This window comes from Scomber scombrus, chromosome 21 (genome assembly GCF_963691925.1).
Source record: "Scomber scombrus chromosome 21, fScoSco1.1, whole genome shotgun sequence".
NCBI lineage: Eukaryota > Metazoa > Chordata > Actinopteri > Scombriformes > Scombridae > Scomber > Scomber scombrus.
This window is the reverse complement of record NC_084990.1, coordinates 21,681,575-21,707,657: the sequence shown is the minus strand read 5'-3', so window position 1 is coordinate 21,707,657 and position 26,083 is coordinate 21,681,575. Positions and strand designations below refer to the sequence as shown.

Genomic DNA, 26,083 nt, shown 5'->3' with positions numbered 1-26,083 from the left:
AAGTGGAGTCACAGCCGTCCAAAAAAGAAAAGAAAAAAAGTGGAATGAATTGTAATATGTGCCTGTTTTTTCCCCCTCCTTCCAGACTCGGCATCGTCTTGTCTTCATCGTGCAGGTCCTGAAGGATGTTTTTAAGTTATTGGAGAAGAATCACACCTCTGCATCATGGGAGGAGCAGTCAGAGGAAAACTTCCTCAATCTTGTCATCAGGCAGACTCATGAACTAGGACACTGTGTAAGTATACAGTTCAAGAAGTACTCAGTAAAAAATGTAAAATACTCCATTACAAGTAAAAGTCCTGCATTTTAAAATTCCACTTGAGCAATTTTAATGATTTTTTGCTTCTGATTCATGCAGATTCGGAGACACAGCCACAAGTTGAAAAATGATGACCTGGCCAAATATTTCCACGCTCTTTCAGACCATATTACGAAAATGGTGAGTTATCTACAGTATCCCCATTTATTCACTTTGGTCTTACATATGAGATACTGTGGTTGCATGTTTTAATAATAATGATAATAATAATAATGATCTTCTGTTTTTAGGGCCACAGTGCTGAAGTCTGGGGGCTGATCAGGATGGAAATCCAAACGCATCTATTCAGAGTCGACCAGCTGGCTTCATCTCTACTGACCAACAACTGAAATCTGTCTCTGTGTTAAATTATTTCTTTACATGTAGTTTATTTATTTATTTATTTATTTTCCTATTTAATTATTTATTACTGTATTTATTTGTCAGTTTATTTATTGACTTGTTTGTATATTTATCAGTTGAATGGTTGTATGTTGATTATTTATAGGTTTAAGCAAAATGAAGTAGATTTTTAAATATTTTTTTACGTTATATATCTCATGTTATAGCCACAAAGAAAGTCAAAGGAAATATTTTTGAATTTTTTATTTTTTAAAAATTGTTTTGATGATGTTTTCGATCAGTATTTGATCATAATGCAGTACGCTTACATCGACAGCAGATGGAAGAGTAAACGTAAGGCTGGATTATTAACCGGGCAATGAAGGTGTAAAAGTGAAGAAGGATCAAATGATCGGTTTGATCATTTTAATCCATTTAAAGCTGTGTCTTGCTATCATTAGGAGGCCCATTACTCTTCTTCTACCTTGTATTATGGGTAGAAGCTCTGAGTCTCGGGTGTGGCGACCATAAGGTGTCACACTTTTGTGTCTTCTTGTAAATATGTTGTTTTTTATTTGTAATTTATATGAAATGTCAATAAAAAATCATTTAAATTAAAAAAGTAAGGTGTCAAGAAATCCTTTATGACTTGAGGCTCTGACTCTGGGGATGCTAACCAGTGTAAGATGCATTTATACGCAAATATATGTTCTCATGGTCATTTTCTATCAGGTAAAATGATATAAGCTGATACGTTTGATGATGTCTTTGTTCCCTTAGACACTTTAATATTTTAGGCTTGCTATTTGCTTGTTGAGATGAGCTGATGTCACTCTGTGTGTGTATGCCGTCTACTTATTGTACAACAATAATTGTTTAATCTTCAACCCAGCAGTGTTTTGTGTATTATTTCATACTTGTGTTTTCAGACAATTTCCACAACAAAGTTCAGCCCAGGGGCCCCAGTCACTTAAGGGCCCCAAAAAGCCCAGACCACATCATTTGGGTCAACATTATTTGATTAATTATGAATTTGTTATACATTTTGTACCACTAAAGTATAATATCAACCATGAACCTGAAAAAGGGACTCTGTGTTAAAATCCAGTTACCACATAGTTACCCCATATAGTTAATACCCGAATAGTTTTTTTTTTTCTTCATGAAACTGCATACAGAAAACTTAGGTCAAGGTAGTTTTATTCCAGGCTGCAACAGACGGTTATTTTCATTAATAAATGAAGGTCTCAAAATTAACTAGCTGAATAATTGATTTTTCAGTATATAAAATGTCAGAAAACAGTCTGATGCTGATTATTTTATATTTGCTGAAGCCCAAGCTATCATTTTCAAGTACTGACCCACAGTCAAAAACCCAAAGATGTTGAGCAAGATCAATCACAGTCAAGTAGTTGTGAATTTTTGGCATTTTCCCTCAAAATGTTAAACAAATTGAACATGTAATCAGTTATCAAAATTGTACCCGTCCAGATTTTCTCTGTGCAGAATGACGTATGAGCAGAGTTTGACAGGAAGTTTGGCACACCATAAATAAATAAACTGCATGAAAGCAAATAATTTAACAAAGAGACAGATTTCAGTCCTTGGTGAGTAGAGATGAAGCCAGCTGGTCGATTAGATAGATATATTAATAGATAGACTTTGATTTCCCTCCTGATCAGCTCCTAGACCTCGGAACTGTGGCCCTACAGACAGATGATTAGCATGGATGAATAGATAAGATCGATAGAATTGAACTTAAAAGTTGGAAAGTTGGAAAGTTATACCAAGGAAGGACAGGGACGTGGTTCACAATTTAACAAACAAATGTCAATTTATTGAATGATCATAACAATTATTAAACGTAACATTTCAAAGACTAAATTGCTAACCCCTCTATGGTAGCTGAGGCCAAACGGAGGTGCGGGGTAATCAGGGGGAAGACAATCCCAAAAAAAAGAACACACCACTCGTACGTGACACACTCGAGCGGTAGCGCAAAAACGTCTGCTTTTCTCTATATTAAACGGTCATAATATGCAGATACACATACAGTACGTTATGGAAGTACATTCAGGCATACGCGAGGTCAGCTACGTTTTCTCTCCGTGATCGAAACATCTGCAGTCACAGTGAGAGAGGCCCAACTTTTATAAACAAAGGTAACCAGTTAACGTGGAAACCAGTTGATTTGTAACACCGCTCAACGGGCTGCTGTGCGCGCTCCCGTGTCAACCAGGGTACTTTTCTGAGTAAAGCAGCCGCGCCGCACAACAAGGGTCGGCGAAGCAGCATCGTTCCTGTACCTATCTACCTTACCTGTACCTTCCTATCTTAAGCGTCTGGAGAGTTCAGCCACAAGTCCCGACCAGCTGGCGTCCTCCCGATGAGGAGAAGAGCGAGGAGGGTCTGCCCTGTTCAGACTTCTGCTAAGAAAAACGAACAGGTGAGCTGTTTGACACCTGGGCTAACAGGCTATGGCTAGAGCAGTACCTACTGTACTGTGCGCATACCTGTGTTCTTTAATCACCTATGCCAATTGCAACAAGAACAGCAACCACCTTGACCAAAAGGGTCCAATAAAACACAAAGGGGATAAACTGTTTAATCTAGGGGCTGACGGGAGCGGAGGAGGAAGTGAGCGGCCATAGTTAGAAAGTAGAACTAAAGTAACATTCATTACAAGATGATTAGTTAAAACATTTTAAAATGCACCTGCATTATTTTACATTTTGTGACTTTCAAATAAAAGAGCAGTAATATATTTCCTCATTGAAGTTTTCTTAAAAATAGTGTTAAACCCTCGTCTCGTCTCGTGACATGGTAATACTGAAACTAAAAGTTATTTTGGACACCATTTTGACAGATGGAGACGAGCAGACGGACAAAAACTGACGTCTGACGCAGGGTGAGTGTTAATAAAACATTATTTATTATTTTACCATGAAAATCTCAATTAGTTTCCTGTCTGAGGACTGTAGAGGCAGTAGGGGAGAAGAGTCAGAGTAAACTTCTGTGGATATGAAGAGAGGAAAGAAAACAGGGACACATTAACTTTCCCATTTTATCTGTCTTTGCTGTGACTCTCGTTGCTTCTCTTGAATCTTGCTTTCTAATCTCACGGTCAGTGTTACTTTTTTACCTCTCAGATTGTCTGATGTCCACATGATGAGTGTTCGTGTGGAGGAAGAGGAGGACAGAGCAGCGTCTCCAGCTCCCAGCTGTATATCTCTGAAGAGTGACAAGTCCAAAGGACTTCCTGAACTATTCCGTAATGGACCCTCAGACACAAAGTAAGAGACTGTATCTACTGTAAACTGACCTGGTGGAAGATGATTCAGTGAGGATGAGGACAAACTGCTCTGCTAAAATATTTCCATTCATGATGTGGAACTATTATAATAGATTTATTGTGTCATGTATGTAACTATAATCATAAATTGTTATAGACACTACAGATAGTATTTCTGTAGCAACATGAGAACCTCTATGTCAGATTTTACACTTCATGATGGGACTGAAAGATTTTGAAGAAAAAAAAAATTTCAGCTGTGGTATGATTTGTGATTTTAGAAGGAAAGATAATTTTACATAATTATTTCCATTTTAATTGGGAAACATTAAATGATTATGGTCTGATTTTGCGGGGATCTATAGTAAACAAAGATGTTTTCTTTGGTCTGTTGAATATGATGTTTAGGCCAGGACATCTGCAGCACTACAATATTTAAATTAAAATGATATTTTGAAACATCTTTCCTTTAATATTGTGCCTCCTGCAAATTCAAAATTGAAGTAGGCTATATTGTGATTTTGATCAATTGATCAGCCCTGTATCAAGAACATATTCATACATCTTATCACAAACATTAAAGTCACTGTAAAGATTTTCAACTATTCAAATCCTGAGAGAAACAACGTTAAGAGTTGTTTTCAGCAGAGAGACAAATTAATCTCTTCATCTCAGTTTACAAGACTTAAATATGTGTTTATGAAAGCAAGAGAGTTTAAATCAAATGACTAACCATTTTCAGATAAGAAGCTGCACTATTTAATTCAAACTGTTGAAACCTTAGTTAAAAACCACACACACACACACACACACACACACACACACACACACACACACACACACACACACGTTTTGATGTGGTATTATTTCCCATTTTCTCTATTGTTGCTGTGACTCTCGTTGCTTCTCTTGAATTTTGCTTTATAATCTCAACGTCAGTGTTACCTTTTTACCTCTCAGATTGTCTGATGTCCACAAGATGAGTGTTTGTGTGGAGGAAGAGGAGGACAGAGCAGCTTCTCCAGCTCCCAGCTGTCTATCTATGAAGAGTGACCGGTCCAAAAGGTTTCCTCTGAACTTCAGTAATGAACCTGGACCCTCAGACACAAAGTAAGAGACTGTATCTACTGTAAACTGACCTGGTGGAAGATGATTCAGTGAGGATGAAGACAAACTGCTCTGCTAAAATATTTCCCTTCATGATGCAGAACTATTATAATAGATGTATTGTGTCATGTATGTAACTATATTCATAGATTGTTATGGACACTACAGATAGTATTTCTGTAGCAACATGAGAACCTCTATGTCAGATTTTACACTTCATGATGGGACTGAAAGATTTTGAAAAAAAGCTTTTTTTTCAGCTGTGGTATGATTTGTGATATTAGAAGGAATGATACTTTCATTATTCATCATCATTTCTATTTTAATTAACAAATATATTAAATGATTATGGTGAGATTTTTGCAGGGATCTATACTAATCAAAGATGTTTTCTTTAGTCTGTAGATTATGATGTGTAGGCCAGGACGTCTCTGCAGCATGACAATATTTAATTTAAAATGCTATTTTGAAACACATTTTATCTTTAACAAATATTGTGATTTTGATCAAATTTGATCAATTGATCAGCCCTACTTCAAGAATATATTCATACATCTTTGCACAAACATTAAAATTACTGTAAAGATCTGCAACTATTCAAAACCTGAAAGAGTGTGCTTCAAATGTTTAATTAATTTTCTCATGTTTTCACTCAAAATATACCTCAGATCAGCTGTAATGAGCTACCAGACATCATATTGAACTTACTAATAATTTTGTGGCTTGCAGTCAAAAGCTCTGAGTCATTAGAAAGTGGACCTTACTAATACATGAAACCCACTGTTACATGCAGTGTATCTGGGACACTAGTCATACCGATCAGATCACTAAATGTTTAGTAAGACAAACAGAGAAGAAACACAGTTAAGGGTTGTTTTCAGCACAGAGACAAATTAATCTCTTAATGTCAGTTTACAAAACTTGAATATGTGTTTATGAAAGCAGGAGAGTTTAAATCAAATAAAAACAATTTTTAGAAAATAAGCTGCACTATTTAATTTAACCTGTTCTAACCAAAATAAATCTTTATGTTAAGAAGCTGATTCAACAGACGTACACATAATCACACACACAAACACATACACACACACACACACACACACACACACACACACACACACACACACACACACACACACACACACACACAGAAAACAGGGAGAGACTAACTTATTTGGTCATGGTATTATTTCCTGTTTTCTCTATTGTTGCTGTGACTCTCGTTGCTTCTCTTGAATTTTGCTTTATAATCTCAACGTCAGTGTTACCTTTTTACCTCTCAGACTGACCGACGTCCACAAGATGAGTGTTTGTGTGGACGAAGACGACAGAGCCGCGTCTCCAGCTCCTAGCTGTCTATCTATGAAGAGTGACCGGTCCAAAAGGTTTCCTCTGAACTTCAGTAATGAACCTGGACCCTCAGACACAAAGTAAGAGACTGTATCTACTGTAAACTGACCTGGTGGAAGATGATTCAGTGAGGATGAAGACAAACTGCTCTGCTAAAATATTTCCATTCATGATGCAGAACTATTATAATAGATGTATTGTGTCATGTATGTAACTATATTCATAGATTGTTATGGACACTACAGATAGTATTTCTGTAGCAACATGAGAACCTATATGTCAGATTTTATACTTCATGATGGGACTGAAAGATTTTGAAAAAAAAAGCTTTTTTTTCAGCTGTGGTATGATTTGTGATATTAGAAGGAATGATACTTTCATTATTCATCATCATTTCTATTTTAATTAACAAATATATTAAATGATTATGGTGAGATTTTTGCAGGGATCTATACTAATCAAAGATGTTTTCTTTAGTCTGTAGATTATGATGTGTAGGCCAGGACGTCTCTGCAGCATGACAATATTTAATTTAAAATGCTATTTTGAAACACATTTTATCTTTAACAAATATTGTGATTTTGATCAAATTTGATCAATTGATCAGCCCTACTTCAAGAATATATTCATACATCTTTGCACAAACATTAAAATTACTGTAAAGATCTGCAACTATTCAAAACCTGAAAGAGTGTGCTTCAAATGTTTAATTAATTTTCTCATGTTTTCACTCAAAATATACCTCAGATCAGCTGTAATGAGCTACCAGACATCATATTGAACTTACTAATAATTTTGTGGCTTGCAGTCAAAAGCTCTGAGTCATTAGAAAGTGGACCTTACTAATACATGAAACCCACTGTTACATGCAGTGTATCTGGGACACTAGTCATACCGATCAGATCACTAAATGTTTAGTAAGACAAACAGAGAAGAAACACAGTTAAGGGTTGTTTTCAGCACAGAGACAAATGAATCTCTTAATGTCAGTTTACAAAACTTGAATATGTGTTTATGAAAGCAGGAGAGTTTAAATCAAATAAAAACAATTTTTAGAAAATAAGCTGCACTATTTAATTTAACCTGTTCTAACCAAAATAAATCTTTATGTTAAGAAGCTGATTCAACAGACGTACACATAATCACACACACAAACACATACACACACACACACACACACACACACACACACACACACACACACACAGAAAACAGGGAGAGACTAACTTATTTGGTCATGGTATTATTTCCTGTTTTCTCTATTGTTGCTGTGACTCTCGTTGCTTCTCTTGAATTTTGCTTTATAATCTCAACGTCAGTGTTACCTTTTTACCTCTCAGACTGACCGACGTCCACAAGATGAGTGTTTGTGTGGACGAAGACGACAGAGCGGCGTCTCCAGCTCCTAGCTGTCTATCTATGAAGAGTGACCGGTCCAAAAGGTTTCCTCTGAACTTCAGTAATGAACCTGGACCCTCAGACACAAAGTAAGAGACTGTATCTACTGTAAACTGACCTGGTGGAAGATGATTCAGTGAGGATGAAGACAAACTGCTCTGCTAAAATATTTCCATTCATGATGCAGAACTATTATAATAGATGTATTGTGTCATGTATGTAACTATATTCATAGATTGTTATGGACACTACAGATAGTATTTCTGTAGCAACATGAGAACCTATATGTCAGATTTTACACTTCATGATGGGACTGAAAGATTTTGAAAAAAAAAAGCTTTTTTTCAGCTGTGGTATGATTTGTGATATTAGAAGGAATGATACTTTCATTATTCATCATCATTTCTATTTTAATTAACAAATATATTAAATGATTATGGTGAGATTTTTGCAGGGATCTATACTAATCAAAGATGTTTTCTTTAGTCTGTAGATTATGATGTGTAGGCCAGGACGTCTCTGCAGCATGACAATATTTAATTTAAAATGCTATTTTGAAACACATTTTATCTTTAACAAATATTGTGATTTTGATCAAATTTGATCAATTGATCAGCCCTACTTCAAGAATATATTCATACATCTTTGCACAAACATTAAAATTACTGTAAAGATCTGCAACTATTCAAAACCTGAAAGAGTGTGCTTCAAATGTTTAATTAATTTTCTCATGTTTTCACTCAAAATATACCTCAGATCAGCTGTAATGAGCTACCAGACATCATATTGAACTTACTAATAATTTTGTGGCTTGCAGTCAAAAGCTCTGAGTCATTAGAAAGTGGACCTTACTAATACATGAAACCCACTGTTACATGCAGTGTATCTGGGACACTAGTCATACCGATCAGATCACTAAATGTTTAGTAAGACAAACAGAGAAGAAACACAGTTAAGGGTTGTTTTCAGCACAGAGACAAATGAATCTCTTAATGTCAGTTTACAAAACTTGAATATGTGTTTATGAAAGCAGGAGAGTTTAAATCAAATAAAAACAATTTTTAGAAAATAAGCTGCACTATTTAATTTAACCTGTTCTAACCAAAATAAATCTTTATGTTAAGAAGCTGATTCAACAGACGTACACATAATCACACACACAAACACATACACACACACACACACACACACACACACACACACACACACACACACAGAAAACAGGGAGAGACTAACTTATTTGGTCATGGTATTATTTCCTGTTTTCTCTATTGTTGCTGTGACTCTCGTTGCTTCTCTTGAATTTTGCTTTATAATCTCAACGTCAGTGTTACCTTTTTACCTCTCAGACTGACCGACGTCCACAAGATGAGTGTTTGTGTGGACGAAGACGACAGAGCGGCGTCTCCAGCTCCTAGCTGTCTATCTATGAAGAGTGACCGGTCCAAAAGGTTTCCTCTGAACTTCAGTAATGAACCTGGACCCTCAGACACAAAGTAAGAGACTGTATCTACTGTAAACTGACCTGGTGGAAGATGATTCAGTGAGGATGAAGACAAACTGCTCTGCTAAAATATTTCCATTCATGATGCAGAACTATTATAATAGATGTATTGTGTCATGTATGTAACTATATTCATAGATTGTTATGGACACTACAGATAGTATTTCTGTAGCAACATGAGAACCTATATGTCAGATTTTACACTTCATGATGGGACTGAAAGATTTTGAAAAAAAAAAGCTTTTTTTCAGCTGTGGTATGATTTGTGATATTAGAAGGAATGATACTTTCATTATTCATCATCATTTCTATTTTAATTAACAAATATATTAAATGATTATGGTGAGATTTTTGCAGGGATCTATACTAATCAAAGATGTTTTCTTTAGTCTGTAGATTATGATGTGTAGGCCAGGACGTCTCTGCAGCATGACAATATTTAATTTAAAATGCTATTTTGAAACACATTTTATCTTTAACAAATATTGTGATTTTGATCAAATTTGATCAATTGATCAGCCCTACTTCAAGAATATATTCATACATCTTTGCACAAACATTAAAATTACTGTAAAGATCTGCAACTATTCAAAACCTGAAAGAGTGTGCTTCAAATGTTTAATTAATTTTCTCATGTTTTCACTCAAAATATACCTCAGATCAGCTGTAATGAGCTACCAGACATCATATTGAACTTACTAATAATTTTGTGGCTTGCAGTCAAAAGCTCTGAGTCATTAGAAAGTGGACCTTACTAATACATGAAACCCACTGTTACATGCAGTGTATCTGGGACACTAGTCATACCGATCAGATCACTAAATGTTTAGTAAGACAAACAGAGAAGAAACACAGTTAAGGGTTGTTTTCAGCACAGAGACAAATTAATCTCTTAATGTCAGTTTACAAAACTTGAATATGTGTTTATGAAAGCAGGAGAGTTTAAATCAAATAAAAACAATTTTTAGAAAATAAGCTACACTATTTAATTTAATCTGTGTAATTTAAACCAAAATAAATCTTTATTTTAAAAAGCTGATCCAACAGACGTACACATAATCACAGAGACTAACTTATTTTGTCATGGTATTATTTCCTGTTTTCTCTATCGTTGCTGTGACTCTTGAACAGAGTTGTTAAATAAAATGAATAAACATTTTCAGAAAAAGAGCGACACTTTTAGTTTTCTCAGCGACAATGTGAACTTCTAGACAGTGTTTGCCAAATCCCTTTATTTTTCAACAACAATCAATCAAAATATTTCAGTGATAAAGAAATGTCTTTACAGAAAGACGACGAGGAAGATGAGTGTGTCTGTGGAGGATCAGTTGTCCTGCTGTTCTTTGTGTCAGGACATCCTGAGGGATCCAGTCTCTACCAATTGTGGACACTGGTTCTGCAGACAGTGCATCAACTCATACTGGGGCCAGTCTGCTTCATCAAGAGACTCCTCCTGTCCCCAGTGTGGAAAAAGATCCAAAATAAGATCCAGACTTCAGATACACAGTCAGACCATCACTGTACAAAGTAAGATTGATTGTTTTTTTGTTGGTAATAATAATTTTCAGAATATCTTTGTTTAATCTAAAATGTTTCTCTTTTTTAGTGAATGTTGCTCTCTGGGAGGTTTTAGATAAACATCAGATCAGTCTGAAGGAGAGATCTGAATGTGTGACTGAAGGCACTGATGAAAAAGGAAGTGAAATCCCCCTCAACACCATCTACACTGAGCTCTACATCACAGAGGGACAGAGTGAAGAGGTCAATACCCAACATGAAGTGAGGCAGCTTGAGAGAGCTTCGAAGATGGAGACCCTCCATGACACTCCAATCAGGTGTCACGACATCTTTAAAGTCTTACCTGAGCAACACAAATACATCAGAGTCGTCCTTACAAATGGCGTAGCTGGCGTTGGAAAAACGTTCTCTGTGCAGAAGTTCACTCTGGACTGGGCAGAGGGTTTTGAAAACAACGATATCAGTCTGGTGATTCTGTTATCGTTCAGGGCACTGAACTTGATCAAAGATAAGCGCTACAGTCTGATCATGCTGATCCATGTTTTCCATCCAACATTACAGAAACTCACAGCAGAGATGCTCGCTGTCTGTAAAGTTTTGTTCATCTTTGATGGCCTGGATGAAAGCAGACTTTCACTGGATTTCTTAAACAATGAGGTCGTGTCTGATGTTACACAGAAGACATCAGTCGATGTGCTGTTGACAAACCTCTTCATTGGTGTTCTGCTTCCCTCAGCTCTTGTCTGGATAACTACCCGACCTGCAGCAGCCCATCAGATCCCTCCATTATGTGTTGACAGGATAACAGAGGTACGAGGCTTCACTGACTCCCAGAAGGAGGAGTACTTCAGGAGGAGATTCAGTGATAAAAAGCTGTCCAGCAGAATCATCTCACACATCAAGACATCCAGGAGTCTCCACATCATGTGTCACATCCCAATCTTCTGCTGGATCACTGCTACAGTTCTGGGCCACATGTTGACTACAGACCAGAGAGGAGAGCTGCCCAAGACCCTGACTGCCATGTACTCACACTTCCTGCTGGTTCAGACTAAGAGGAAGAAGCACAAGTATGATGAGAGACATGAGACGAGTCCACAGGAACTGACGGAGGCTGATGGTAAAGTTCTTTTGAATCTGGCGAGGCTGGCGTTTGAACATCTGGAGAAAGGAAACATCATATTCTACCAAGACGATCTGGAGCGGTGTGGTCTTGATGTCACAGAGGGCTCTGTGTTATCAGGATTTTGTACAGAGATCTTCAAAAGAGAGAGTGTGATCTTCCAGAAAACAGTCTACTGCTTTGTTCATCTGAGTGTTCAGGAGTTTCTGGCTGCAGTCTACATGTACCACTGTTACACCAGCAGCAACATAGAGGTACTGAAGGACTTCCTGGGACAAAAGCCTTTTTACAAGAAGATGTTGCATTTCTTCCTGATGGGAGCCATGAAGAAATCTCTTGAAAGTGAAAATGGCCATCTGGACCTGTTTATTCGCTTCCTTCATGGCCTCTCTCTGGAGTCCAACCAGAGTCGCTTAGGAGGCCTTCTGGGTCTGACAAGTAACAGTCCAGAAATCATCAAAAAAGTCATCAAAAACTTGAAGGAGATGAACAGTGAGGATATCTCTCCTGACAGAAGCATCAACATCTTCCACTGTCTGATGGAGATGAACGACCGCTCAGTACATCAGGAGATCCAAGAGTTCCTTAAGTCAGAGAACACATCAAAGAAGCAACTCTCTGAGATTCACTGCTCAGCTCTGGCCCACATGCTGCAGATGTCAGAGGAGGTTCTGGATGAGTTAGACCTTAAGAACTACAACACATCAGACCAGGGACGACAGAGACTGATCCCAGCTGTGAGGAACTGCAGAAAGGCTGTGTAAGTCCAAATGTGATTATTAACATTATAAACCACTTCTGAACACACACACACACACACACACACACACATACACACACACATCTTTCAAGTCCAGGTGTTCAGTCTAAAAAGTTTTCGATACTTCATGCTGCCTCTGTACCCAACACTGAAGAGCCTTTTTGGGCTTGAAATTGTGAACTCTTTTATCTTTTAACAAAGATAAACATTTAAAGGGGGTGTTTTGCAGTTTTGAGATTAATTGGGAAGCAAAGCTTTAACATTATGAGGCCAATATTACATCAGTCATATCAATAGTGTAAATGTATAGTGCATGCTGTAAAGTGTGTAATACTCAACATTAGAGATGCACCAATGTGGAATTTCATTCATTCATTATTATTAATGTTAAAACACTGTAGGTTATTTTTGTTTGTAAGTTACACTGGCCTTGTACAAACAGGCAGCAACACAAGGAGCAGAAAAGTGAAAGGCAAGAGACGCAAGTCCGTACTGTAACTGTCTTGTACTTCAATTGTAACTACTATAATCTACTCTAAAACCATGTCTGCTTTGTTACTCTCAGTCTGCTCCTGTACAAACAGAAGACCCCACCTTAAACAATCCCTTTTCACAACTGGGTTCAGAATGATGTCACTAGTCCACAGTCACTGTAGAAAGGCTCTGCATTATTGGATTTAATTATCAGATGTAATTATCTGCTGAAAAACTATCACCAAAACAATAATTATAATTACATTTTCTCATTACTCAGCCAATAAAATCTCAGCTGAAAATTGGCAACAAGCATTGGCAAACTCACAATAATGGTTCCTTAGTTGTGACAAAAACTTTGAGAGAGAGAATAACTTACTTACTTAACGTTATTCAGTTATTCAGTTATTTGTAAAGAATGTTTGATTTGACAAGTTCATCTTTCACCTTCTAGTTTTAATACAATTTCAGCAAAAGAACAGCAGGACTTTGGGATTTGTGTTGAAAAGGTTTTGATAGCCAACATTTTATCACAACAGACAGAATTATACAGTGCCTTCTGTACATTATATAGAGCTACTGACCCCCCACCACCACCAAACAAAATGTGCTTTGTCATCAAAATGCAGGGTGTCTATATTTCTGATAAAGGTGTTTGATTTTATCATATTTAAATGTAATAAACATTTGTAATAACAGGCTTGACAGATGTGGACTCTCAGAGACTGACTGTAAAGTTGTGGACTCAGCTCTGAAGTCCAACCCCTCCCATCTCAAAGACCTTGACCTGAGTCACAACAACCTGAAGGATTCAGCAGTGAAGATTCTGTCGGCTGGACTGGAGAGTCCAAACTGTAGACTGAAGACTCTGAGGTCAGTTCACTGACTGTGTTTTCCTCTTGTACATCTTGTATTTACCCAGTTATTTAAATTCATAAAAGAAGTTGAGATTCAGTTTGATTCATTTGTCCACAATTCACTAAAATATTTAATGTCCAACATGACTGAACAGTAAGTTTTACTATGAAATTAGTCTACAACCAAAAGGGTCTGAAAATGTGAAATAATTGGACAATAATTATTTTTAGAATGTGTGTGAAACTTAAATCTGTAAAACAAATGAGAAAAAAGTTCAAGATTGTCTTTCAAACAGGAGTACCGACAGTTTGTATATTGAGTCGAGTTTGAGCTGCGACCAATGACAGGGGACACAACATTTGCATGATGCTTATTTCACTTTGTGTAGCTGCACAACCAGTTCAGGGAAGTAATGTGACAGTCTTGTGTTTGGCACTGATCACAGTCAGCCAGCGGTGATTACGAGACTAAATCTGTGATTAGAAATAAGTGCCTCAGGAGGAAGAGAATATTTATTGTTCTGTATTTATTTACTCACGTTTTAATGAAATTACAAGTGAATTGTTACAATTTACAGGAAGAAGATAAAGAAAAGTAATACACAAGCTTTTTAATCCAACATGTCTAATCTGATCCTTGATGCAGACTTGATTGAAGTCAGCAATATTTTATTAATCTGTGTTGACATCAATAAGTGTCTGAATGTTGTGGTGACATTTTGAGGATGTCTGTAGAAAGCTGACATGATGATACATGACACAATGACAAAGTCGTAAAACTTGTTGTATTAGTCCCTCCAGGAAATACACAGGCCCACAGTTCTTCAGTTACAGATGGCTTTATTTCTCCTCCCCACTTCATTATTGTCATTTACCACCATAACCCACCATCAAACTGTTTAAATTCACAATGTGCAAAATAAAAACATGTTCTTATCACACACAGACTGTAAACCCATATGCATGACACAATGTAACACAAAAATGAACATACCTCGCTGGCTGCACACAACCAGTTAAACATTGTTTAGGAAAAAATAATGTTAAATGATTAATTAAAAAAATTAATCGATCTGATGGATTATCATTTTTATCTGCACGATTTCTTCTTTATTCAGATTGAGTTGGTGCAGTTTGTCAGAGAACAGCTGTGCTGCTCTGGTCTCAGCTCTGAAGTCCAACCCCCATCTCAGAGAGCTGGACCTGAGTGGAAACATCCTGAAGGATTCAGCAGTGCAGCTTCTGTCGGCTGGACTTGAGAGTCCACACTGTAGACTGAAGACTCTGAGGTCAGTTCACTGACTGTGTTTTCCTCTTGTACATCTTATATGTACCCAGTTATTTAAATGAACAACCAAAGTTTCAGATTGAATTTAATTAATTTGTTTTTGCAACTCACAAAAAAATGTTAAAGTCAAAAATGCCTGAACAGTTGGTTTTGCTTTGAATTTAGTCTACAACCGAAAGGGTCTGAAGGGTCTTGTTGCAGATGACAACAACCAATGATTATCTGTTTGTTGTGGCTGATACCAACCAATACAAATATAGAATAGCTAGAATACCCCCCCCCCCAAGACCATTTGATTTGTCATCAAAATGCATATATTTATGATACAATTGTTTGAATTTAACACATTTATATGTAATATAATTTGTAATAACAGACTTGAGAACTGTGGACTCTCAGAGACTCACTGTGAAGTTGTGGCCTCAGCTCTGAAGTCCAACCCCTCCCATCTAAGAGACCTGGACCTGAGCTTCAACAACATGAAGGATTCAGGAGTGAAGTTTCTGTCTGCTGGACTGGAGAGTCCAAACTGTAGACTGGAGACTCTAAGGTCAGTTCACAGAATGCATTTTCCTTATGTATATCCTATATGTACAGTTATTTAAATTCATGACAACATTTTCAGATACAATTTTAATCATTTGTTTTTTACAACTCAAATGCCTCAACAGGTGGTTTCATTTTGAATTTAGTTTACAGCTGAAAGGGTCTGAAACATGAAATGATTTGACAATTTAATGTTTACAATTTTGTTTACAATGTGTTGTCTTTGCATTTTCAGAAATAATGTGTTTTGTTTTAAACACAGAGAACACACTATTTTGTTGCCAATGAAAACAACCAATAATTGTCTGTTTGTTGTGGCTGATACCAACAAGATAGCTAATATCATTTATGTTAAAACAATGTAGGTTATCTTTTTTTTGTAAGTTACACTGGCCTTGTAGAAACAGGCATCAACACAGAAAACAGAGGAGAGAAAGGCAAGAGAAGAGAGACTGTACAGACTACTGTAATCTACTCTAAAACCATGCCTGCCTTGTTACTCACAGTTTGCTACCAACCAAGACCCAACCTTAAAAAAATCTCTGTTCACAACTGGTCCACAGTTACTGTACAAAGGCTTTGAATTAGCAGACATAATTATCAGATATAATTATTAGCTAAAATTCCATCATTAAAACAATAATTATAGTTATATTTTCTCATTTCTCAGCCAATAAAATATCAGCCACTGACATATCACACATCCAGGGGCCGACTGGGACAATAATTCAGGCCGGGAATTTGACTCCATTCCAGGTCACTCTTTTCATGCAGATATCAGATATAGTATAATAAAAATTATTTTAATGATTATTTTTTATAACATATTGCCATTAAAATAAAAGTAAATTGCAAGAATCCTATATCACACAAATAGAACAACACATGTCTAATTTGATATTACAAATCCAGTAGCCCACATAATCCAGTAGTGTTTCCCACATAATTTTGAGAGTTTATGGTAGTTAGACCCCAGTCCATCCCTGTGGGGGGTAAGAACATTTTGTACATTTTTAAGTCAAATACATCATTCTGGTGCACTCAGAGCAACATTATGAGGTTATATCTAGAAAAACAAAATGTGTGCTTTAGTAATTTAACTGCTGGTTGTATAGGTATAAATGATGATGACACACCCACAGAGCACAGGAAATAAATGTTACTGTACCAGTAAATAAATGTTCCAAACAAGAAGTGGATCAGGGTCAGAGTTGATTTATTGTACAGATGGAAATAAATAAGATCTCTCATCAAGACTTTTTAAACTGAACCAACTAAAGCAGCATAAAGCTGCTGCTTTGTTTTAAACAGCACACAGGTGTTTCACATTCAGAGGTTTGAGGCTGAGCTGCAAGGTTGAGTGGAGGTGTGTGGGCAAGTTTATTTGTGCTGTTGAACGTAACCGCTGTGAAACAACCAGAAAATAACGTTTTATTGATCTGATTCACCGGCTTTCTTACTGTCAGCTCTCTCTCTCTTCATTCACTCTCTACCTTGCTCGACCAGAGCAGAGGAGAATAACGTGACGAGAAGTGACACCAAACAGCAGCAGAGGTTAACATCAGCTGCTCCTCTCCTCTGTCTTAGGGGGCGGAGCTGAACCCTCCGTTCAGCAGAGACAGAGAGACAGCAGGTTTTTTTTATTTTCCACTGTAGCCTGCTGTTGCCCGTCATCACCACATAGCTACGTGGTTTTGATTGGTCCGGGCATCCTGCAACTGATTCTTGCTCACTATATTATTGCTGGTGAAGTTGACTGTTCAAGTCAGGCCAGAACGGCTATCAGGCCAGCAGGAATTGTCCCGGTGCTCCCGATGCAGTCCATCCCTGCATACATCCCTCCTTATAGATGCACACTATGAAACTGATAAAGTGTGTTCAGTTTGTGTGACAGTTGCTTGTTGCCATTTTACACTAGTTTTACACAACAATTGTTCTTCAGTTGTAACAACAACTTTGAGAGAGAGAGAAAAATGTTGTAGTTATTCAGCTTTCAGTTTATTTGTGAAGAATGTTGCATTTTGCAGTTCATCCTTCACCTTATAGTTTTGATACAAATCCAAAAAAAGAACTTCATGACTTAAGGATTTGTGCTGGAAAAGTATTGAGTGTCAATATTTTAACACCATTTTACAGTCTGCTGTATATGTGCTGTGTAGATCTACTTAGCCCCCCCCCCCCCCCCCCCCACACACACATACACACATACATTCAAATTGCCTTGTCATCAAAATGTATAGTGTACATATTTATGATAAAAGTGTTTGATTTTAGCATTTTTAAATGTAAAACGTGTTTTATGTCAGGCTTCAGAGATGTGGGCTCTCAGAGACTCATTGTGAAGTTGTGGCCTCAGCTGTGAAGTCCAACCCCCATCTCAGAGAGCTGGACCTGAGTGGAAACATCCTGAAGGATTCAGCAATGAAGTGTCTGTCAGATGGACTGAAGAGTCCAAACTGTAGACTGAAGACTCTGAGGTCAGTTCACTGACTGTGTGAAATTCCATCACCAAAACATTTACTATAGTTACATTTTCTCATTTCTCAGCCAATAAAATGTCAGCCACTGACATATCATACATCCCTTCTTATATGTACACTATACAACTTACAAACTACTAAAATGTGTTCAGTTTGTGTTACAGCTGCTTGTTGCTAATATTGTTCACCAGTTATTCTCACTGCAATTGTTCTTCAGTTGTAACAAAAACTTTGATAGCAAGGAAAACGTTGTAGTTGCTGTGTTTACACTTATGAATACATTTATTATGTTTAGTTGTGAAGAATGTTACATTTTACAGTTTATCCTTCACCTTCTTGTTTAAATAAGAATCCAGCAAAAGAACTTCAGGACTTTGATTTATGTCCACATTTTACAGTGCCTCCTACATATGCACTATATGGAAGTACTGCGCCCCCCACCCCCCAACACAGTTTGTTTGGTTATCAACATGCATAGTATCTATATTTATGATAAAAGTGTTTTATCATATCATATCATTTTAATTGATCATATTTAATCAAATAAGAAATTATAACAACAGGCTTAAGAGATGTGGACTCTCAGAGACTCACTGTGAAGTTGTGGCCTCAGCCCTGAAGTCCAACCCCTCCCATCTCAGAGACCTGGACCTGAGCTACAACAACCTGAAGGATTTAGGAGTGAAGCTTCTGTCAGCTGGACTGGAGAGTCCAAACTGTAGACTGAAGACTCTGAGGTCAGTTCACTGACTGTTTTTCTTTTTGTACATCTTGTATGTACCCAGTTATTTAAATTCATAAACGAAGTTCAGATTAAATTTGATTAATTTCTTTTTCAAAGCTCCCCAAAATGTTTAAAGTCCAAAATGCCTGAACAGTTGGATTTGAACAGTTCACTGACTGTCAGAAACTCAAATCTGTTAAACAATTGGGTAAAAAAATTTCAACATTACATTTCCAGGAATAATGTATTTTATATCAAACACCAAGTACAGACAAAGACAGCAAGTCATATTTCCAAATGCAGTTTGTATCTTGAGTCGAGTTTGAGCTGCGACCAATGACAGATGACACTTATTTCACTTTGTGTAGCTGCACAACCAGTTCAGGGAAGTCATGTGACAGTCTTGTGTTTGGCACTGATCACAGTCAGCCAGCAGTGATTATGAGACTAAATCTGTGATTAGAAATAAGTGCCTCAGGAGGAAGAGAATATTTATTGTTCTGTATTTACTCACGTTTTGTAGTGTTTGAATGAAATTACAAGTGAATTGTTACAATTTATAGGAAGAAGATAAAGAAAAGTAATACACACGCTTTTTAATCCAACATGTCTATTTTGGTTCTTTTTACAGTCTTGATGGAGGTCAGCAGCATTTTATCGATCTCTGTTGACATCAATAGGTGTCTGAATGTTGTCGTGACATTTTGAGGATGTCTGTAGGAAGCTGACATGATGATACATGACACAATGACAAAGTCAATATGCTAATTGTAGGGGAAAACCCATTGATTAGGACATAATAATGTTGTATTATACAGTATATGATACATTTAAAATATGAATGAGTTTAATGGACTATAATTGATTTTTATCTATTGACTTATTCTTTATTCAGAATCATCTGCTGCAGGTTGTCAGAGATCAGCTGTGCTGCTCTGGTCTCAGCTCTGAAGTCCAACCCCTCCCATCTGAGAGAGCTGGATCTGAGCCACAATGACCTGCAGGATTCAGTAATGAAGCAGCTGTGTGATTTTCTTCGAAGTCCACACTGCAAACTGGAGAATCTGGGGTTAGACACCATTTTTTACTTCTGTGATGAGATTAATATGATGTGAATGGTGTGATGACACTAAACTGCAGACATGAGGATGTTTATGAGACAAAATGTGCTTCAGATGTAGACATTCAAACATTGTTTTCAAATATTTAAATACTATTAAAGTATTTAATTATAAACCATAGTTAACACTTTTAAAACAGAATTTGAAACATTCAGAATTTTTTTAAAATCAGTTTAGACAACATGAAATTATCTGTAACGACATAGACTTTATACTGATCCACATTGAGCATCTTTTTGGTCTTCATTTTAAATAGAAGATTAAAAACATTCCAAACCATTACCAAATTACCATTGAAACCTGCACCCTGTTGGGTTCAGGTGTTTGGAGTTTTCATTTTTTAAACTTCTGCATTTAAACTTTCCTTAGCTCTGAACAGATTATGAAACACTGAATGATTTCAAGCATGAACTTTGTATTCTGAAGTGACATAATTTATTCTTTATTCAGATTGAGACGTTGCCGGTTGTCAAAGATCAGCTGTGATTCTCTCGCCTCAGCTCTGAAGTCCAACCCCTCCCATCTGAGACTGCTGGATCTGAACTTCAACAAGCTACATGATTCAGATGTGAAACTGCTGTCTGATCTTAAGAAGAGTCCAGACTGTAAACTGGAGACACTGAGGTCAGTACAGAGTTGGATTTGGTTAGATTGGTTTCAGCAGTTTTGTATTAAACACAGTCAGTATCAAAGCAAAGATCCAGTATTTCCTGGTGAACCCTTCAACCTTCTCAGTGGCTACTTTCCTCAGTGAAATTGTGAGAGGAGAATGGTGACAGGCTTCAGGATTGGACAGAGAGACAGAGAGAGAGAGAACAGTCAGCCGATCACATCAGCCAGAAGCTTGTTGTGATCATTTGTTTGAGTTGATGTGAAGACGACTGTTGTTGTTGCATTCATGTCTGCAGGAAATAAAACTGGATTATATTTGACAGTTTTACAATATGTATAGAGACAGTGCTCCTCATTCATCAAACTGTTGTATCAAATCTGATCCGAAAGTTTTTTTCTTATTTAAACACTAAAGAATTGATCAATTTATTTTTGTCAGAGCTCTAAGATCAGTCTAACTGCAGCCTGCAAATCACTGGCTCTGATTTCACAGAACCTTCATTACGTTTAGTAAGCATGTCATCTTTATATCGACCAGAACCTCTGCTGAAGTCCAGGAATCACATATATGTATCTGTCCATCACTTATTTTGTTTCCCCCAAATTTTTTCAATGACAGTCTTCATGTTTGTCAATGATATATCCAAACAGAGGAGATCTTCATCAACACACAGTGACTTAGGCTTTAAATGTAACAGCTAATTTAACACTCTGTTGTTCTTCCTCTCTCATTAGCTGGTGGTGGTTATCTCCGTAAGAGTCTAAGTGAACATCCAGGAGTTTGTGTTGAGAGGATCAGCTGTATCCTGATGATCCAGAGAGGTTGCAGCAGCAGTTTGTGTGTAGAGAGGCTGTGACTGGATCATGTTACTGGGCGGTAGAGTGGAAGGAGTGCTTCATCCAGCAGTGACTGACAGATGAATCCGAAGAAGTGGAGATGACTCTCAGTGCTGCCGTCTGAGCTGATCTGAAAACAGCTCCACTGTCAGACACATAGTCACATCCACCATCATCCCTGTGTGTTCCTCTGGATCTGACAGAGTAGCCTTTCATCAGTGTATCTTGTCTGCGCTGTCCTTCTGCACAGTCTCTGCACAGTCTCTGCAATCACACCGAGACCACTCCACTCAAACACCTCCTCCACCCTTTTTATGGAGATCTGAGTCTGGATTTTGGACCATCTGGATCATCTTCAGTAGAGGCCTGTTTAGAAAGACTTTCTGTCTTTGTATTTTTACTTGGTCTAAAACTGAGATCTTTTGCCTTTTTGTGACCATCTGTATCTGTTGAATCATTACTGCAGAATCACTTTGCACTTTAACTGTCAATTTACAGGATTTATAAGATGGCATCCGAATTTACTTTTAAAGCACTAAAAGTCAAATTAATTAGTTTGCAGAAAATTGGCCACTGTGACTGATTTATACTGTAAATGTAATTCATTAGATTAACACTGAAGCATCCGTGTGTAAGGAGCATGTTACTGTTGTGGCTGCTGAATCTAGTTTAGATGTCTAGTTGTCCTGATGATGACTGAAGTGATTTCCCTCTTTTGGTGTGAGGAAGTATTGTGTCATTGTAGTGAGTCCATCTGTCTTTTGAACTACTCGCCCATAAAGTTGGAATAATTTTGTTTTCACACACATTCCTCTTTTTATTTTCTATTTATAAACATCAATAATCACCTTTGACCAGGTGCAATGAGATTGATCAATACAATTTTGAGAATATATACACTTTATCTATCAAGAATTAATCACATTTTCACAATCATTTCATGGAAAGAGGTAAAAAATATTTTATTCCAACTTTATGGACGACCGTGTATGTGACATGATTTGTACATTATTGGTCATATTAATCATATGTATAGACAGCATAATTTATAGGTGTTGTAGTAGTGTTTTATCCTGCTGGAGCTGGCATTTTTTTCAGGTACTAAAAGAAATAAACATTTTCACTGCTGTACATTTTCCAGTAAACACTTTGATCTGGTGTGAACTTAATCTGTTTTTGTTTTTTTTCTCATTTTTATTCAATAGTAGTACTGCCAGCCATTGGTCCACATCCATGTCTGTACAACATGAAAATCCATCAGCAGACTCTTTAAACTTAAGCCTGCATTATGTCAACATTATAGTACTGTTTGTCAGTTTGTGTCAGATTTCTTTTGTGGCATGTTTTAAGAAAATATAAAATAATACTCCATCTATTACTTTTGTAATGTTTGAATACTTCTTACTGCAGAGTAAAACAGATCTGCTACTTTTATATTGTTATATTATCAGTATGCATATATTTGATTACATTTTTAATCCAAAATGTCAGAGTATTTTTTTTAAATGATAACTTCCCAGAGCCAAATTTGATGTTGTCAAAAGTCTTGGTTTGAGTCAGGCAGAGTCTAAAACTCTGACAGCCATTTATAATTATATAAAACAGACAAAAGCAGCAAATCCTCACATTGAAGACACTTCAAGCACCAAATATTTGGCAAATATTCCCTTATATATATTCCCATTTATAAAATTACATTTTTTTGTCATCCGACTAATCATTCAAGTGATTGTTTATTCATTTTTCAGAGGAAATTAAACATGATTAAACTCTTTTGATAACTAATGTTGACTCTAATTACAGTATCTTTTATTTTCTGACTGCAGTCATTTAATGTACCCAAGAAAATATTCAAAAATTGTTTTTTAACAGAGTTGTGAAGTCATCCTGATGTTAAGCACTGATGCTGCATTTATCACAGGACAAATAGTTTGGTTTCTGTAGCAAACCATACACTGTGCTTTCTTATTTTTTACTAGAAACTGATGTGTGACGATGAATTAAAAAGATGTATCGGTGAAAGCAGGAACAGTAGTTAAAATGTAGAATTAAAAATCCTTTAAATCCGTCTTCTTTGTTCTGTGCAGTCATATATATGTAGCGTCCACCTCTAAAGAGCTCTCTATTCTGATTATTCTGATTATTCTAATTAAAACATGTTAATATTTGTTATAACATTTTCTGTGTAGTGTGGAGGCTGCTACAACTCCACTCTATTGTGCAATTCTGTCAATGTGACAATAAAACTGAAATTTGAACCGTCAGTATACAGATTCAAAAATCCAAACATGGACCAAGCAAAACAAGTAAAAATCAGTTCAAGCTGTTGAAAAAAAATCTCCCTTCTTTGTTAGATACTGATGGAGATGAAGACTTTGAAGAATGAAGAATTTTGCACTCTTTGCTGCACTGACGTATAGTCGCCACTAGGGGTCAGCAGTTTATAACTCTACAGTATACACAGACTTTACAGTTCTGGATCCTATCCCTTTGTATCATGAATAGAAATGTAAACAGCTGCTTTCTATGTTATGTCTGATGCCTGAATAGCTTGTCCACCTGTGTTTTTAGTTGTTTTTTTTAAAGGTTGATTGCAGCAGAAAAAGCTCAGTATGCTGCAAATGTGCTGTAATCTTAATGTAAACACAACCTGCAGCTGTGTTATAGTTGTTAAGATAGTTGGAGAAGTGCAACAGTTTGAACCTGGGCTTTTTTTTAAAAAAAATGGTGGTTTGGTCTTTAAATAAACTTAAAATGTCCTGTAGTTGAAATTGTGTAGTGGACAAAATTGTTACTTGCAAGAGGATTTCATTTGTTAATCCTGAAACCCAGTAGCAAAAAGAAGTATTTATATCCTTTAAGTACCTATACAGCAAAGTAAAAATACTTTTACTACAAGTAAAAGTCCTGCATGAAAGATCCTACTAAGTAAAAGTACACACTGGAAGTATTATCAGGCTCAATGCAGTTAAAGTGTTACAGTAAAAGTACTGCAGTATTATGAGTGATGTAGTATGCAGTATTACAGTAAAAGTACTGCAGTATTATGAGTGATGTAGTATGCAGTATTACAGTAAAAGTACTGCAGTATTATGAGTGATGTAGTATGCAGTATTAGAGTAAAAGTACTGCAGTATTATGAGTGATGTAGTATGCAGTATTACAGTAAAAGTACTGCAGTATTATGAGTGATGTAGTATGCAGTATTACAGTAAAAGTACTGCAGTATTATGAGTGATGTAGTATGCAGTATTACAGTAAAAGTAGTGGTTTGGTCCCTCTGACTGATATATTATTATATATGACATCATTAGATTATTAATAGTGAAGCATCAGTGTTAGAGCAGCATGTTACTGTTGTAGCTGCTGGAGGTGGAGCTAGTTTACACTACTTTATATACAGTTAGCTAGTTTAGTCCAGTGGTTCCCAACCTAGGGGTGGGGCCCCTCCAAAGGGTCAGCAGATAAATGTGAGGGGTGGTGAGATGATTAATGGGAGAGGAAAGAAGAAGTACAACATACAAGTGAACTAACATTTCAGTTTCCACATCATCCACTGGGAACTTCAAGCATATTTGAGCGGTTTGTTTTGCACTGACAGCTTCACGCTTTGCACATTTTTCACTCATCTTACAAATTGATCATTTGTTCCCATCCCGACACGCATCTGCTCGTACTCTGGCCTGAGAAAAGGCCTTGTCTTGCAGGCTCGAGGCTTCACACTACCAACTGCAGCATGTAATTGTAACATTCTGCTGCCAGACATTTTGGCAGCGTTGCAAACCCTGACTCATGGCTTCGGTAACTCCCTAATGCAGCCCCCACCCTGACCACGCCACATCCACACATCTGGGCTCTATATGTCTCCCTTCCCCACCTCACAGAGTCCTCAGACGTGGTTATGATGGTGAAGAAACTGAGGAGTTCATCTGTGCACCATAGTGCCACTATAGAGTGTGAAAGATAAGAGAGGCCCTGCATACCAGATGTACCCTCCCTAAAGCCCCAAAGGCATAAAGAAACTGTCTGCCCCCCGACTACTTAAATCAGTTAAATCGGAGGTAAACTGAAGAGGAGAGTTATACATAAAAATTAATAGAACTTATGCAATAGTATGACAAAATAACAGAATTAGATGTGGACTCTTAAACATTAGATCTCTGTCATGTAAAGCTGTATTAATAAATCATTTAATTTCAGACAATCATATTGATTTATTTTGTCTTACTGAAACTTGGCTGTGTCATGGAGAATATATCAGCCTAAATTAATCCACTCCCACCAGTCATATTAATAAACATGTCCTTTAGACATTATCGGAGTCCATACGAGTGTTAAAGTCAGCTAATATTATTACTTTGTTCATACTAAGGACTGAATTTGATAAACTCCAGGCATGCCTTAAGGACATAAACACCTGGATGACCTGCAATTGTCTTTTGCTTAACTGAC

At 36.8% G+C, this 26,083-nt stretch overlaps 1 protein-coding gene across 1 annotated transcript in view; it reads left to right on the top strand.

Annotated features, from left to right (window-relative positions):
- The first annotated feature begins 4,911 nt into the window (after positions 1-4,911).
- Positions 4,912-26,083, top strand: part of LOC134003291 (NLR family CARD domain-containing protein 3-like) — a 142,916-nt gene continuing 121,744 nt past the window's right edge. The window contains exons 1-5 of the mRNA XM_062442436.1: positions 4,912-5,042; positions 6,323-6,469; positions 10,592-10,818; positions 10,898-12,692; positions 15,688-15,861. Coding sequence (XP_062298420.1) covers positions 4,912-5,042; positions 6,323-6,469; positions 10,592-10,818; positions 10,898-12,692; positions 15,688-15,861 — 2,474 coding nt within the window. The remainder of the gene's footprint in view (positions 5,043-6,322; positions 6,470-10,591; positions 10,819-10,897; positions 12,693-15,687; positions 15,862-26,083) is intronic.